Genomic DNA, 18,256 nt, shown 5'->3' on the forward strand with positions numbered 1-18,256 from the left:
TCATGAAACCCTTTGGCATATTTTCATACATCAAAGTCACCATATAAATACAATTTGTCACTGTTGTACAGCAAAATTTATTAGTATAGCACTGTGACTGATAGCCATTCTTACGAAGAAAGGATATAAAATAATCTTTGTTTTTACTGGAATGGGTGGGTTGAGGGTAACCTCATGGAAGTTTGCAACCTGGAAAAGGTTGTGAAAAAAGAAAGACTTGTATTTATATCGTGCTTTCATGACCACCAGATGTCTCAAAGCACTTTACAGTCAATGAAGTACTTTTGAAGTGTAGTCACTGTTGTAATGTAAGAAACGTGGCAGCCAGTAGGCCCACAGCAAACTCCCACAAATAGCAATGTGATAACGACCAGATAATCTGTTCCAGTGATGTTGATTGAGGGATAAACATTGCCCAAAGCACGAGGGATATCTCTGCTGCTCTTCTTCAGAATAGCATCATGCAATCTTTTACATCCACCTGAACAAGCAGATGGAGCCTCAGTTTAACATCACATCTGAAAGACCACATCTCCAACCACACAGCAGTCCCTTAGTACTGCACTGGAGTGTTAGCTTTGATTGTTGTGCTTAAGTCCGAGTGGGACTTGAACCCAAAACCTAACATCTTAGAAGCAAAGGGTGCTACCAACTGAGCCACAGGTGTGCCACTTAGCAACCAAAGCTAAACAGTGTAATATTGTAGCCCTGAAAGTAAGTTGGATTGGCAATTGGGCCTCCTGCCCCCACAGGGAAAGTGACAAAAAAGAAAGTTTTTAAAAACATTCCTCTTTGGGCCTTTTCTGACCCCAGCTCCCCTTCCTGCTTGGTTGACCTGGCAGGAATGCACAGCAGCTTCCCTGCTTAGGTCCATGGTGAAAATTGCAGCCAGATGCCACTGGAGGCCATTCTGCATGTTTAAAGAAGGACTCCACAGGTGTCTTTATCCCCTGCTCAGAAAAGCAGGTTAAAATCTTAGCCTTTGGGGCGCAAATGGGTGAATCCCCTGGGCAATCTTAAAATCACCCCTTGTTTCCACTGGTTAGCAAATCGGTAATAATGGGATATAGTTCAGGATTATTACTGCCTGAACAAAGGGACAGTTAAGAGACCTTTTTCTTGAAGAGGTCATTTGGATATGGAATGCTTTAGCATAAATGATTAATAAATCAAAGACCATATGCCATTTAAAACTGAATTGAATAGCTTCTTGAAAAGGTAGGATATTCAAGTATATGGGGGAAAGGGCAGAGAAATAGATTAGATAGCTCCAGTTAAAAAGCTCACACTGGTAATATGTGCTTCTGTTAAGATATTGTAAAAGAATCAAAAGTTTGTACTCTCATTTTAGGTGTCTGTTCAAATGCTCTTTTGGGTCTCTGACTTGTAATCAATCTTGGATATCCATTAATCTCTTTTTCTTTAAAAGGTGTCAATGAAAGGAATCTGTCATGAATAGGTTGATTCTCCTTGCACCTTGCAGACAGGTGTATGCGAGAGCTACATTGCAAATATATTTGGGTGGTGGAATCTGCTCAGGTGGAGCTGCACTGATATGAAAGGAATTCAGTTTAGTTGATCTGGGAGGGAGTGGTGGAATGTGGAAACTCTACTACCACTCTATTCTTTTTTAATGCCTTCTGCTTCTCATAGATTACAATGTAACCTCCCTTTTCTCCACCCAGAGGGAGTGAGAGTATGAGTCAGTGCAACTGGGGAGGAACCCTATCAATACAGGAACAAATAAGCTGGGAGTTAGGTCTACCAGCAAAACCTTTACCATTACTCTTGTCAGCTGGCTGGAACTCACACAACAGCAAGGAGTATTCAGCATTTAGCACTGGAAGCAGAGAAAAAACTCCAAAGGAATTCCTTTAGAAAAAAGATCAGATAGGTGAGTAACAGACATTTCATGTTTGTATTTACCTTAATCAGTTTGACACTTTGGTAATCTTGATAAGATTTGATCAAAGTTCAGGCAACAACTCAGTTGCACCCTTTTGTCTTTGAATATGTAAAAGGCTAAAAAAGAATCTTAGCACCTTTAAAATGGCTCGAATGACAGTATTGTTATCTGGCAGAGGAAACTTTCTTTTGAATTTGTCAGGTATTGTCACCATTAATCCAGCAAGGTCGAGGTTGATAGATTTTGGCTTTGCAGCACTTTGACAGTGACAAAAAGGTGTTTCCCCTTTTTTAAAATGGCATTGTTATATTGTAAATTTTAAGAAAAACTTGAATGCTGTGTACGCTAATCAAATTAAGGAATTCCTTGGAACATGTTCAAAATTATGCCAAGCATATAGTTGATACTAATATTACCAGTAGACTTGTCAAGGATCACTCATTAGGAATAAAATTTAATTCATTTTTTGTAAATGTATTTCTTTGATATTGGTATGGGGAGCACCACGATGAAGTACTTACTTGCTTAGTAGAACAGTATGATCATAATTACGTTTGAAATAAGTCACTGCGTGGAATGCCTCTGCCTTTACTTTGGTATATTCTTAATCGTTTTGGAAACAGAGGAAATAACTGACAAAGAGGTAAATAATTGCAGTACTTGCGAAATCGTCACAAACCTAAGGGTGGCATTTATGTTCAGGTGTGTCTGTGGTTGGTAAGGCAGAAACAAAAATGTGTTTGAAAGGAAAGGTTTTATTTGCTGACGATTAATCATGGATTCAGTGGGCATGCATAAAGTAGCTCAGTCAGAGATGATTTGGGCATCCAGGTGTCTAACATGCATTGACATCCATTACTATAGTTAAGAGTCTTCAAATCAATCTGCTGGGAACTCCACATAAGTACAATATTTGCTTGCCCAATATGGAGTGAACACCCTTCTTCTTTAGTGGCATACCTCACTTATCTCTGCTCAGAGGATGTAGGCGCAGCTGGCAAGAGACACACCTTATGAAACCTTAAGCATTTTGTCCTGATTGCCCATCCAGGACCACCATACATGTATGGGAGTTGGCTAACAGGGTTATGTGGAAGAAAAGGGGAAGAATCTTAACCCCAGTAACAGGTCTACCCCTCCAAATGCCATCACTGAGTTTAGCTGACTGGTCAATCATTAAAAGCAGCCTGGACCGCTGCCGACCTGACTAATTCAGATATTGGATGACTGAATCTGCCACTGAGTAGCATTTTGATTGCAATCCTACATCACAAGTCATGCCACCTTGGATCCAACTTGATCCGAAAGAAATCCCACTTACATCCTTACCAAGGAAGATAGTCACTGGCTGGTCACAAGACATGTGACAAATATCGACTGAAACCTTTGTCATACATACAACAGGTACTGGGAAATCCTTCCAAGCAACATGGTGACTCTAACTCCCTACATAACCTACTGAATGGTGGTTGCAGTAGTTGGAAATGCAAAACTTCAGCATTAATCTAGTACTAAACCCTGGATATATGAGCATCAGTTCCCACCACTGAGATTCCAATAATGTCTTAATGCAGCTGGGTCCCAAGTCTCAGAGTTTGCTCATCAGTTGTATGTTGGAGACCTACCATAGCAATGTGAAAGGACTGATGCGGGATAGCTTGTGACATGTCAGCCACCTTGATGTTCTAGATGCCCAAGTCCAGAGGCATGTGTCAGGTTGGCACACCATCACCTGGTCACCCGACGTCCTTATGGGAAAGGCTTGGACAAGGAAATGTTTCTGCAAAGAGACTGACTCCCCTTCGAGAGTACTGAGAGACAGATCCACGTTAATCAGAACCTTTCCTCCCTGCAACAGTTTCCATTTTTGTCCATAAGTTCACTTTACAACTTGCTCCTGTAGACTGAAAGAGTAAATTGTAGGTCTGGGATCACAGGGATTGAGAAGGTGATTTAAAAAAAGATATAAACTGTAATTTATGAAGACTAACTGCATGTGCCAATTGACTCCTTCCTTGTCTTTTCATTTTGAAATGCTATTTTGCAGTCTACTCCTGACAAGGATTCTAACATACTTGTTTTTTGTTTCGATAAAATCTCAGTAATATCACTGCTAATGAGAGATGATGCGAAATGAACTGAAAAATAACTTAGGTTTACGTACTCCAGAAGAAAAACTTTGGACATTAGAAGGGTGGAATATTTTAACCCTCCACCTAATGGGATGAAAATAAAATAAAAGGGATAATTAGGGGGCAGTATAGTTATTTAATGGGTTGGATCCTGTTGGATATAAATCCACAGCCAAACTACTTTTAATCTTTGAATCTTTCAATCAGGATCAACTGCAACCAAGATGGTGGGCATGTTGGGTTTAATAGATGGGATATAAAACACTAGTTATACAGCAAAAACACACAACTGCAACAAGTAGCATGTAGCGGTCCTGATTGTGCAGGATGGCTAGCATGCACGAACAGCTGTTTCTTCTTTCGCTTTTCTTCTTTCGCTTTTCTTCTCAGTGCTTCATGTCTTCATGACTTTTCAAACTATCCAAGTGTATTAGAACTCCTAACTCCTTTAGGAGTTCTCTCCACCGTCTACTGCATTGAGGTCTCCCAAAGTCTTTTACTTGATACCATTTTCCAGGGGTGGACCTGGATGGATTATCGACAAGGCCTTTTTTGCTCCATACGATTTACTTTATTGTGAAATACGCTTTAAAATGCCAAGTTCGTTGTCTGACTCTTGAGTTGAAAAGCCCACCTTTAATGTCATTCACCTACCATTAGCTTCTTGAGCCTTAGCATCTACCGTCTGTCCTTGATCAATCAGGCCTCACATCATCGTTTCCTTATCTCACCCTAGGCTATTCTCCTTGATCAGCTGCATCCTCCCAAAAAATTCCGCCTCTGACCTTCAAAGCTTACTTGCACAAGTTTATGTGTATCTGTTCCACTATCAGCTATTTATATCTAAGGCTCTTCATAAGGCCTGTTAATGAGCTATTCATAAATGGCCATCCAGCCCAATGTCCTTGGTTCTTATCAAACTGTTGAACACTGAAGTGATTCACTAAAGTAACTTTTATTCTACTTCCATACACTAATTAACTTATGTATTTCAGCAAAATCTTAATTAGGCAAAGTTAAATGAAGAGCCTAACACAGTTTTGGAGTATGGTTGTTTGTTTTAAGTATCTACCCAGTTGCTCTCCCACTAGACCTCGTCTGACCATGGTCCCTTTCCGGGCAAGGTACGACTGTATTGACCTAAGAATAATCATTCCACTAGCTTTGTTTCTAGAGAAATGAACCCATGAGCAGTTTCCAGGAAAACAAAATTTCGAACACTAACCTATTCCTTTACCTATTTCAGTTTACCTACTCAGTTTTAGTGATACTAAGTGTCAGCTGTGGCTCAGTAGGCAGCACTCTTGCCTGTACCTCAGAAGGTTTAAGCCCCACTCTAGCAGTTTAGCCTGGCAATCACAACTGCAACTTCAGTGCAGTACTGTAAGGGTGCTGTCTTTTGGATGGGACATTAAACTGAAGCCCCATTTGCCCCTTCAGGTGAATGTAAAAGACTCCATTGCACTATTTCAAGTAGAAGAAGCAGCGTTATTCCTGGTATTCTGGCTAATATCTAAACCTTATTCAACACCACAAAAACAAGAGTATCTGGTCATTACCACATTGCTGATTGTAGGAGCTTGCTGTGTGCAAATTGGCTGCCACGTTTCCAACATTACAACAGTGGCTACACTTCAAAAGTACTTGATTGGCTGTAAAATGCTTTAGGCTGTTCTGTGGTTATGAAAGGCGCTAAATAAATGCAAGTCCTTTTTTTGGGCACCACTATGTCAGCCACTAATTTAGAGGTGGGGCGGCACTTACAGCTGGCAGTGCTTACAGCCGAACAGCGTACTTTATAGCAAACAAATTATATTTACGCCGTCTATTCAAAAAAGAATCTTTATGAACTGCAGTAAACAAAATTCGCACATGAAATCAGTTCCAGTCATTTATAGCAGTGCAGGCTCCAGGCGTGATGGATGGGGGAATTACCCAATCATAGAACGTAGAATAAAATGCAACACAGAAGGAGGCCTTTCTGCCCATCGTGTCCGCGCCAGCTGAATAAGCTATCCACCCAAACTAATCCACCTTCCAGCCCCTGATCCATAGCCCTGCAGGTTACAACACCTTAGGTGCATGTCCATTAAAAGAATTGAGGCTCTCTGCCTCCACTACCGATCCTGGCAGTGAATTCCAGACACACACCACCCTCTGGGTAAAAAAGTTTCTCCTCATGTCCCCTCTAACCCTTCTACCAATCACCTTAAATCTGTGTCCCCTGGTAACCGACCTCCCGCCAGGAGAAACAGATCCTTTCTGTCTACTCTATCTAGGCCCCTCATAATTTTGTACACCTCAATCAAGTCACCCCTCAACCTCCTCAATTCCAGGAAAAACAACCCCAACCTAGCCAATCTTTCCTCATAGCTGCAATCCTCAAGCCCTGGCAACATTCTTGTAAATCTCCTCTGCACTCTCTCCAGAGCAATTATATCCTTTCAGTAATGCGATGATCAGAACTGCACGCAATACTCCAGCTGCAGCCTAACCAGCACTCTATACAGCTCCAGCATCACACCCCTGCTTTTGTACTCTATACCTCGGCCAATAAAGGAAAGCAATCCATATGCCTTCTTCACCACTCTATCTACCTGTCCTGCCACCTTCAGGGACCTGTGGACATGCACTCCAAGGTCTCTCACTTCTTCTACCTCTCTCAATATCCTCCCTTTTATTGTGTATTCCCTCGCTTTATTTGCCCTCCCCAAATGCATTATCTCATATTTCTCTGGATTGAATTCCATTTGCCACTTTTCCACCCAATCATGTCCATTCTGTCTGGGAATTGTGGTAACACTACAGGCAGCCCACAGAGGAGTGCCTGATAGGCAATCTTACTCAGAGAGACTGGTGTGAGAAATAATAAATGTTGCATGTGATGTATTGAAAGAGTGACTTCTTCCATCTCACTGGATGTCTGATGTTAGTCATGTTACAAAAAAGTGTAAAGTGACACCAGGCACCTTCTCCCTAAAATGAAAAATTTCATGGGCCACCTTAACCATGCTGTTCCTATTGGAATTCTGATTGTGGATTGTATACTTCGATGAGACTGAAAGGTTTCTTTGTCTCTCTTGCTGGTAGACTGGACTCTTGTTGGACCACTGTTCATCATCAGAGAAAGGTACAACTCTAAATTGGAAAAAGGGTGAGAGATAGATGATGGCAAAGATTATGTAGAGAATAAAGTAGCATAATATGTCCAGGACTCCAGAACTTAGGTACGACTCTATTCAGATTTATAGAACACTGCTTCCTTTCTCCTGTTGGCCATAAGGACTCTATGTTCTACACGTATACCCAGATCCCGCCCACAATTTGACACACGGTGGCACAAAGTTTCAGCCTTACACAGTGATGCAATGAACATGGTTGATATAGGAAATGCAAAATGTTGCACTGGTGCAGGAACTGTTGGTCTGTATTTGGAGGCTAAGGCCTTTATCTGGAATACAGTGATACTTTGCATCTGGAACTACACTTGGCTCGAGTTGAACATAAATGCCGGCATGGAATAGTTATGCCGAATGTTTTCATTCTGTATATTCTATCTAATTCAATGTAAATACGATACCTGCACAATTGATACTAGCACTGAGTGTTCAAAGTAGAAAAAATATTCCGTTAATCTTGCACAAATAGCTCTTAAAGTAAGAACTTGCATTTATTTTGCACTTTTCATGACTTCAGGATGCCCGAATGTTTTTTTACAGTCAATGAAAGACTTTTGCAGTGTAGTCATTGTTGCAATATAAGAAATGTGGTAATAATTTGCATGCTGTATTTAACTCTTTGCACCCACAAGCCAGCAGTGAGATTATTGACCTATTTTAGTGGTGATTGCTCAGGGATCAATATTGTCTGGGACACCAGGAGAGCTTCCCTGCTCTTTGAAAGTGTATGTGTTCTTTTACATCCATCTGAGAGGGCAGGTGCAGCCTTAGTTTCACATCTTATCTGAAAGATTATACCGTTTTTAAAAATTACTCTTTTATGGGATGTGGGCATCACTGGCATGGCCCGCATTTATTACCCATCCCTAATTGCCCTTGACAAGGTGACGGTGAGCCACCTTTTAACCACTAAATGGCTTTTGCTTGCAAGGCCTTTTAAGAGGGCAGTTAAGAGTCAAGCACATTGCTGTAGGTCTGGAGTCACACACAGGCCAGAATAAGAGATTTCTTTTCCTATAGGATATTAGTGAACCAGATGGGTTTTTAACAACAATTTGTAATTACTTTTACTGATAGCATTTTATTGCAGGTTTATTTGATTAATCAAATCTAAACTCCTCCACTGTTATGTTAGGATTTGAACTCATCCACTTCGGACAACTAGCCCAGGCCTCTGGAATACTAATCCAATAACATAACCACCAAACTACCATTCCTGACTATTTACAAATAAGCATGGAAAGTTTAAAACTATTACAATTAGAAATCTGTGAGCTGATAATTGATTTTAAAACATGGTAGTACTACGTTGCAAAGTTAAGCATTTCTGACGAAACCCTATCAATTTGTAGTTTTAATTAATCAAAGTTCCTCTGTGATTAATGCAAATAAATGCAAACCTATCTTGATCCAAGACTTGTTAAGCAGAAATCCCACAGAACTTCAAATGAAAACAAATTTAAATCACCTTTAGGTGATAGCTTTAATTAAAAATTTGCTTTGGTTACTGGAATATCGGAAAGGTGTACCATGGGAATATTGATGCTGTTCCGGTGTGTGTACAACCCCACCCAAAACCTGCAGAACCAGTTTAGATAATTTGCAAACATGCACACAAACTCCCAGTTTTAAATTTTCGCTTTGAAGAAGCAGCTTTTCTCCACCCAAATAATTTCACATCGACTGGATACGTGAGTACAATCTCTGAATATGTTGTCAGTAGCTGGAAGGGATTTCAGATGATACGGGTCCTAAATTTAAAGCAGGGCATGTGAGCAGAACAATGAGTTTTAAATATGTGCTTAAGTGTCTGAGTATTAACTAATGATTCTTTTCTACTATTACTCAAGCTTTAGGAGAATGGTTTTCAAGTGGAGCGTGACTCCTCAGTACAGAACCTCTTCCCTCTTTTTAGTGCTTTTGTATTTTTGTGCTCCTTGTTTTTAGGGTCAATTGCAAGAGATTTATGTTTTCTAGGCTTCTGATTCTACTTTTGGGATTCATGAACATTTAAGTCCTCGGAGTCATTGGAAGTGCCTTCTGTGTCTTATAGAGGTTATTCAAGCTCAAGAAATGTAAAATGATCTTTCATGACAAGTAAAACACAAGCCATTGTTCTACATCTTTTGATTTGATTTATTTGATTTAGAGAGACAGCACTGAAACAGGCCCTTCGGCCCACCGAGTCTGTGCCGACCATTAACCACCCATTTATACTAATCCTACACTAATCCCATATTCCTACCACATCCTCATCTGTCCCTATATTCCCCTACCACTTACCTATACTAGGGGCAATTTATAATGGCCAAATGACCTATCAACCTGCAAGTCTTTTGGCTTGTGGGAGGAAACCGGAGCACCCGGAGGAAACCCACGCAGACACAGGGAGAACTTGCAAACTCCACACAGGCAGTACCCAGAATTGAACCCGGGTCGCTGGAGCTGTGAGGCTGCGGTGCTAACCACTGCGCCCTAGGTTTGGACTTAACAAAACAAAGCAAACCTACCACTTTTAATTTAAAGATAGGGAGTAACTTGTAATTTTAGTGGTTCACGTTCAACAGTCTGGTGAAATAGCAATATGTTCTAAGTCTCTGTTTTCTTCTCTTCTGTCTGTTAAAAGAGCCTAATACACATTCATCTCTGCCTTACTATTCATCAATGTATTACTCATCAAATAATTACTGAAAGTATCATCTAATGTTTGTTGTAGAGAAACATCAACTCATTATGGTGCAAAAAGTAATCCAGAATTATGTTTATAACAGTGGCAGTTACTGCTAAATTGCTTCATTTGGATACCAACCATTTATATACACTGAAATGGATTGTTGGGCCAAATTTTGCCGGTGTGGGATGTCATGTGGTATGCTCCATTAGCTAGACTTTTTCCTGCTTCAGCTCGAACATTATTTGCTGGAAATGTGAGCTGAAAATGATGCAGTGAGGGCAAGGGGGCATCTGCAACCTTACTGTATGACAGGACCAACAGTCTATTTCTTTAGCCAATGAGATGTAAGGATTGAAAAAAAATAGGAACAGAAGAGAAAGAAATAGGGGTGAATTAGAGCCAAATGAGGTACAGAAAGAGAAGTAAAGGGAGTGAAACATTGAATTAAGAGAGAGGAAAAGAGAGTTAGAATGAAAAAGTAAGAAAAAATGTAAAGATATTAAATTTCAAACGTTTAAAGAAGAATTTACTACATGCGGGAGTGAAAATCAACAGTTTAAATTGTTGACTTTCTGGACCAGAGAGATTGATTGGCATTACATTAACAATTATCATGTTGCTCAAAGGGTACTCATGCTGTAATTATAAACCCTAACCTTCTGCAGTGAAGTTATTGGGCAATTAATGTGTAAATCCAGCAAGTCCTTAAAAAATGGCGTGCGCCATGAACTTGTCATTCCTTTCCTCAAGAAGATTTGACCCAATATAATTGCAAGAAAAATCCAGTTTCAATCCAGAACAGAGCCTTTTAAAAAGGAAGGGTGTTGTTGCCATTATTTGAGTATGTGATTACCTATCAATTCCCCTGAGCAGTGGAATGCAGTTATGGAAGGGTGCATGTGTAAATGGTACAATTTATAACCCCCACCTAGAAACTTCTTCCTCAATCAACCGGTTGAACAAGAATAGAATCTGAATCACTGCACTAACTGGTTTAAATACTTACAGCTAACGATGTGACTCAAATCTTTTCACTTTGTTTTATGGGATTAAAAAAAAAACTGCCAGCATCAAGAAAACTAGGTGTGAAATTCATCTTGGACAATAGTGTAAAATGAGCATTAGTGCCTCAGCAATCTTTTTTACACTCAAGTTTCTTGTCCACTGATCTGAATGGAGAATAAAGACAGGCAGAATATAAAACAGGCTGCCCAAAAAGCTGTTCCTGCTTTTACATTTAATTTATTTAACTCTTACATTTTTCAATAGCACTTTTAAAATTAAAACAGTGACTACATATGACTGTTAACAACAACCTTGCATGGACTGCAACATAAAACAATTATATGCTATAATGAGGAACTGGAAAATGGAATTGAATTCAAGGATGACATGTTCATGGTACATTCTTTAATTCAGCCACCTGCCCCAACAGAATTCCTCACTGCTATTTGATGACAGCTTACATTCACACATCTCAATACTGAAACAGAGCACAATTTTTAATGCATTCTCAGGATGTGAGCATTGCCGGCAAGGCTGGAATTTATTGCCCATCCCTAGTTGCCCTTGAATAGGTGGTAGTAGGCTTCCTCTTGAACCTCTCCAGTCCGTGTGGTGAAGGGACTCACAAAGTGCTGTTAGGTAGGAAGTTCCAGGATTTTGACCCAGTGACAATTGGAGAATGGTGATATATGTCGAAGTCAGGAGAGTGCGTGAATAGGAACTTGGTGGTGATGGTGTTCCCATGCACTTGCTGCCCTTGCCCTCTTAGGTGGTGGAGTTTGCTGGTTTGTGATGTACTGCTGAAGAAGCATTGGCGAATTGCTGCAGTGCATCCTGTAGATAATACACACTGCATTGATGGTTCGCCGATCCTGGAGGGAATGGTTATTAAAGCCAGTGGATGGGGTGCCAATCAAGAGAACTGTTTTGTTCTGGATGTTATTGAGCTTCTTGCGTGATGTTGGAGCTGCACCCATTCAGACAAATGAAGAGTACACCATTACACTCCTGACCCGTGCCCTGTAAATGAAGAGACTTTGTAAAGTCAAGAGGTGAAGCACTCACAGTGGAATAGCCAGCCTCTGATCTGCTGCAGTAGCCATGACATTTATGTGGCTTTCCAATTCAGTTTGGTTGATGATTCCCAGGATGTTGATAGCCCCAAAGCCACAAGACTTCATGGGGTCCAGAGTCAACGTTGAGGATTCCACCTAACTGTATGCCTTTGTACCCCTACTGCTAGCAAGTCTGACCTGCTGGTGTGACAGGGATGGTGATGGAAGTGTCTGAGATATTAGTTGATAGGTATGATTCCGTAAATACGACTATGTCAGGCTACTGCTTGAGTAGCCTTTGAAGGAGCTCTTCAATTTTGGGACCAGACCCAGATATTAGTAAAGAGGATTTTGCAAGTTTGTCTCGGCTGAGTGTGCCATTATTGTGTCCTGATTCAATGTCCAGTAGCCAATTGATCTGTCCAGTTTTATTATTTTTCTTCTTTCTAGCAGTTTGATACAACTGAGTAGCTTGCTAGGCCATTTCAGAAGGCAGTTAAGAGTCAACTGTGTTGGTGTGGGGTTGGAGCCTCATAGAGGCCAGGCTGGTTAAGGACGGGAGGTTTCCTTCCCTAAGGGACATTAGTCAACCATTTGGGTTTTCAATGCGAACCATCCAGTTTGTAAAACAAATGAATCACTCCCCTCGTATTTGATGCTTCGCCTTTGCTCTGCCCTCAAGCCCCGTTCCATTAAAACTAGCACCATTTACAAAGGGTAAATCAAGAAAAAGATTCAAGTGTTTTCAGCTGTTATATTTGGAAATGTGAACCTCAAATTTTGTGACAGGTTGTTACGTGAAGTGTTGTTACAAATATGCAGTGTTTCTACTGACTGCCAGTTTGTTATTATTAAACTGCTGTGCCCAGCAGAACAATCAGAAACTCTCACAATTTTTTAGCACCTGAGATCTGTTACCAGAACTTTTCTTTATGAACTGTCTTCCAAATACATTGCAATAATCCCATTCATTTCAGCATTAAAATACTACTCTGACTCAACCATATATTAGTCCTGTAACAAGAAGGATGTCTTAATAGGGAATGAGGGAAAGAAAGAAATGCTTACATTTATATAACACCTTTCACAACTTCAGGATGTCCCAAAGTGCTTGACAGGTAATAAAGTACTTTTGAAGCGTAGTCATTGTTGTTATGTAGGAAACGTGGTAGCCATTTTGCACATAGCAAGCTCGCACAAACAGCAATGTGATAATGACCAGATAATCTGTTTATAAGTGATGTTGATGAGGGATAAACATTGGCCAGGACACCAGAGATAACTCCCCTGCACTTCTTCGGAATAGTATCATGGGATCTTTTATGTCCACTTGAGAGATCAGATGGGGCCTCAATTTAACCTCTGATCTGAAAGATGACAGCTCCGGCAATGCAGTACTCCCTCAGTACTACACTGGAGTGTCAGCCTAGATTTTGTGCTCCATTCTTTGGAGTGGGACTTAAACCCACAACCTTCTGACTTGGAGGTGAGAGTGTGCCAACTGAGCCATGGCTGAGACTGCTGCTGGAAAAATAGTTCCGATTAACAGTGCATTTTAGTGGAAAATAAGACTGGCTTTAATTGCAGCACTGCCACTGGAATACCCCCAGTTTCAGCAGGGAAGTTGTAATGTTAAAAAGTAAATGCTAGTGTTATGGCCACGTGGTGTGACGTGGATTGTTCCCACTGTTCAACTCCCCGTCTGACTGCAGCAAGTGTATTTGTATTAGAGTTTAGCCCCTTGGTGTTTTATTTCTCAAATAAACAGACAGCAGCATGTTTTCTTGTAGGTTTTAAAAACAGAAAGTCAATTGTTTATTCATGAATATGCCTTGTGCCAAAATTGTCACAATTGCATCCACTCACGCATTCGTTCGCGCACACACTCAAGAGACAAATAGAAAAGGGAAAAGGACAGTGGGTTTAAGCGCGGGGAAAGGTTACGATAAACCTGTTGAATTCACTTGAGAATCAAGTTCTAGATGGTTGCAGGCCTGAGATGATCGTAGATTTCTCTCTTGATTGAAGGTTCTGTTGAAGATGGTGGGTTACTTATAGCTCTCACTGCTGTCTACTGTAGATGTTGGATTTTTTCAGCAGGACACTGTGCTTCCTGATTTGGCTGGAACTCAAGTTGTTACAAGTAGTATCACCTTCTGGTCAGTCTCTCTCTGGCTGTCTTTTTTTAAGGTAAAACTGTATCACCCCTCACTTCCTGGTAGGAGACATTCTCCTCTCTTCCCCATTGTGATTGCACAATGGTTCAGGACATGGCTACTTCACACCTCCTTTGTTTCAGAAGAGGACTGTCAATTCTGGAATGTTTTTAGGATAGTGTAAGATGGGTTTCATTAACATCTTTTGGCTTTGAAGATTTGTCCTTTGTCTTTGTCAGAATATGCAAAAGGCCAATCGCCTTTTTTCTTCGGTGGCCATTTTGGACCAGTGTTCACTTTTTAAAATACAGGTTTTTTTTTTAAAAGACAAAGTCCGTTTTTCATAACTCATCAGAGTTAGTCCATGATTGTTATATCATTGCACTTCTAGTGTGCATGACACTAGTGTCTCCAGTGATGTGAACCCATCTGAGGAGGTTTGCCTTTACATGCAGTGCTGGTTGTGAATTTTAAGTGAGCCGCATTATCACTACTGGATGATTCTGACTGCTGTCCTTCTACCCTGTATGGATCTTCCCCTGACGTTGGAAGGGTTCTTCCTTGGACATTGTGAAATATCCCTTGACAGATTATTAGCGTTGCAAATGCGTCTTCTGAACAGTTGCCCACATGCAACCTCGGAGATTATTGTTGTTCGGCCCCAACCACTGGTGCCCTGAATCCCGCCATACCACGTGAAGGGGACAATTTCAGAGCACACAGGGCCGAAACAAATAGAATATGTCCATTATTCCGAAGAATCAAGTGGAACACACTTTACAATATATTAATCTTTGTCTTTAGTTCTGGTTGGCAGCAGAAAACACTTAATTTTTTCACCGAGGGAAGTGAGCACCAAATGTCACAATACCTCATAGGACATCCTCCTGTAGGCCTGCTCCTGCTCAATTGAGTTTGAAAGTGCAGCAGTTAGCTTATCAGAAGGCTGCATGTCGAGACTTCAGGATTGAAGCTGCATTAAGAATAATCAGTAAGAAAGACATGGAATATTTGTGAGATTATGATACTAAACAGCCAGGCCACATATGTAAGAAATTTATAATGTTAAAGTGACATGGTCTCCAGGCGGAAAAAAAAGTTCAACAAATGTTCTTTTGTTTGAGGAGTGAGGAGAGTTAGACAAGCCATGGCTCAGTTTGGTTCTGCTAATGTCATGCACAAGAGATGTGTCTCGTTGCGATTTACTGCCATGATTTGTGCACTTGAAAACAAACTAAAAAGGTTTGCTGAACACTTTTCACCTGATGCCTCTACTTTAATGAAAGAAAAATCAGTTAAAATGGTCGAAAGTTTGTGTGAATATCTGAGGCACAGAGTTACAACAGTATTGATCCAACACCTGCTACATTACCTATTTTGAAAATAACCTGTAAACTCTGATTTTCTAGGGCTTTGCAGAAATATGTGCTTTTGTTTGTGCTCAGAATATTTGGTCTATAATGCTAGACTAAACAGTTCTTCATAACATAGAAAGGGTGAATATATGGATATCATCCACATCCTGCACTGCAAAGGTATACAGGCAATATAGGAAATGGAAGGTGAATTTGGATACCAGTCACCCAATATTCTTCCTGCGATGTGTAATTTGATACACAGAGATAGTTGCCAATATATAGCTGCACTTCAGGCAAAGCACAAGTAACTCTCCCAGAGTTCGCACAGCATTTAACACTGTTATATAACACTATATAACACACTTCAGACAAGCACAGCGCTAACAATCCCTACAGTTCGGACAATGCATTGCGCTAATACTTCCCATTATTCAGAAAATACATAATTCTAACATTTCTCAGAGTTCAGACAAAGCACAGTGCTAACACTGCATGCAGTTCAGGCAATGCACAGCACTAACAACCTTAACAGTTTGGACAATGTACAGTTCTAATTTTGGAGGTGATATCGTACATTAGAGGTACCAACACTACGCTATTGCTAGCACACAACTGGCCAGTGGAGGCAACTATCTGTCTTTGCCATCTTGAGTCCCAACCATATCCGGCTTTGGCTTGAAGAATTATTTCCTGTATTGCCAAAAGCCCTTTGTTCTGACAGCAGTAGTCATGGCAGTGACAAAAAAGTTGACTAGTTGTTCACAATGGTACAGGAGAGATATATGACCAGCACTGCTATTGTTGATGCTGAAGAGTTGCAGTTCTTCCTATAGGAGGCTCACCAAAGAAAGCTGGGGCAAAAGACTGCTTTCCAGTAAAAGCACAGGTGCAAGATTCATGGAGTAAAGGTTATTGAATGACGTGATGCAGTCACCCAAGTCCCTTATACCTGATTTCAAAGGAGGAAAAAGTTTGCTAGTTAAAGGTAACTACTTCTCAATTTTAATCACACTTCTTGTGGAGCCCAACAAACATGAAACCTAAACTGGGAACTGCTTCACCCTCTGGGAGGTACCATTTGGAACAATGAACCATTGCCCTTTTATACACATTCTCTTGTTGTGCTTGCATATCATTAAAGTGTAGCAAGCATATAATATGCAATTATTGCATAATCAATTTGCTTGGTCAGAGCTAAGGTGTGCAGAAGACATCTGAACAGGGCTTGTATCATTTGTATTTGTAGGTGAAAATTTAATTCCATAAATCAATTCAATTTGTAAATCTAAGCATGTTAATGGAAAGACGTTAGCACTGATTGTTCCGCCTGCTTAGAATATACAATTATATTCTTCAGGAACCCTGTGAAGAAAAGTCGTTTGTCGTCAAGGATCATATGTTAAATATTGTAATCTACCGAAATGTTCAAGATACAGAGAAATGAATACCTTGGCATAATTTTAAGGAAAACAATTCCTTTACAATACGTTGCTACTAGATGTGTTTTTTTTTCTATGACCAATATATTTATAATAATTCGCAGGCAAAGAGGTGGCTTGCTCTTGCACTTGATTGTTCTGCTTTTACATGTTCATAATCTGTTGTCATTCTTGACTTCACTATTTTTTATCTGAATTGAGACTCCCACATCTCCTTCATTGCCATTGCCAAATTCCCTCCAGAATGTCTAATCTTTTCTTTTCCCTTCAACACCTCTTAATTGTCTGTAAGGCTAAATCTGTCCAACACCTGAACCATGATCCCATATTCAGGAATGCATTCTTTCACATTCACAGATAGCATGTCCAGTACGCAAGCCTTGTTTCACGAATAACTTCCAATCTCTAAGCCTGTCGCAACCTTTTAGATTTTTCTAAATGTTTTGTCAATGCTACTGTGGTCATTGTCTATTTAATTTGTACTAACCTGTTCCTCCAAAGCTCTAAATTGTACCCTGTGTTTAATAAATTGAACAGAGGATGAACTAGGAATTTTGACTAAACTTTGCTCTATTTGCTTGTAGGTGAGCCTGTTGAAGAATTTATCTTCATTGAAGAAGTGACAGCAAGTTCTAATCTTTGGAAATGGCACTATTTCGCAAACTAGCAGAGTCATTCTCAGATAACAAATCCACTCGTGCAGGTTTGCAGCTTTGACATTCTTACTTAGTTTTATATATTTATGAACCATAGTTCTATTCTTATTTCCAATTGTAAATACGCAAAGTTGAATATATTTTCACCATTGTCCTCTGATTAATGTCAGTAGGGATGTCATTGAATAATTATTTAATGTCGCAAAGCATCTCGAGGGTGATGGTACAGAAGGAGGCACCATCTAATTGATAGTGTGGGCATTGATAAACCTGATAGTCTTTTGTCACTCTTTGCTTTGGGAGTTCTTATTTATACCCTGGCCAGAGTTACGTCAAGAGTAGAAAGAGTAGATCTAACAAATATTTTTCCTTTAATATTGAGGCATGTTTTGAAGATAAATGAAAAATGAAAGCTACCTCTTTTATTTTATTTGGTCCATGAAAACTTTTGCCCACTGGCACATTATAACAGAATTCAATCCAGTGCAAAGCGATCAAAGAGGTTCCAATAATTATATTTCCTGTTTCAGTGGAATCCCAATCCAAACATTATACTTTTCAGTATCTGGGACTTCCATTGTGTTAGGATAAAGTGATCAAGACTCATAAGGAGTAGGTGATGTTTGTTTTAGGAATAGTAAGAGTTCTCCGTATTGGGCAAGTTAAAATTACACCTTCCATAATCACTGGCAAAAT

The 18,256-nt window shown here is 40.1% G+C and overlaps 1 protein-coding gene across 2 annotated transcripts in view; it reads left to right on the forward strand.

Annotated features, from left to right (window-relative positions):
- The first annotated feature begins 1,823 nt into the window (after positions 1 to 1,823).
- LOC137371036 (sciellin-like) overlaps positions 1,824 to 18,256 on the forward strand; it is a 77,349-nt gene continuing 60,916 nt past the window's right edge. For both annotated transcript variants that reach the window (XM_068032938.1, XM_068032939.1), the window contains exons 1-2: positions 1,824 to 1,894; positions 17,489 to 17,607. In XM_068032938.1, the coding sequence (XP_067889039.1) occupies positions 17,550 to 17,607 (58 nt within the window). In that variant the 5' untranslated portion in view covers positions 1,824 to 1,894; positions 17,489 to 17,549. The remainder of the gene's footprint in view (positions 1,895 to 17,488; positions 17,608 to 18,256) is intronic.

This window comes from Heterodontus francisci, chromosome 6, assembly GCF_036365525.1.
Source record: "Heterodontus francisci isolate sHetFra1 chromosome 6, sHetFra1.hap1, whole genome shotgun sequence".
Taxonomy (NCBI): domain Eukaryota; kingdom Metazoa; phylum Chordata; class Chondrichthyes; order Heterodontiformes; family Heterodontidae; genus Heterodontus; species Heterodontus francisci.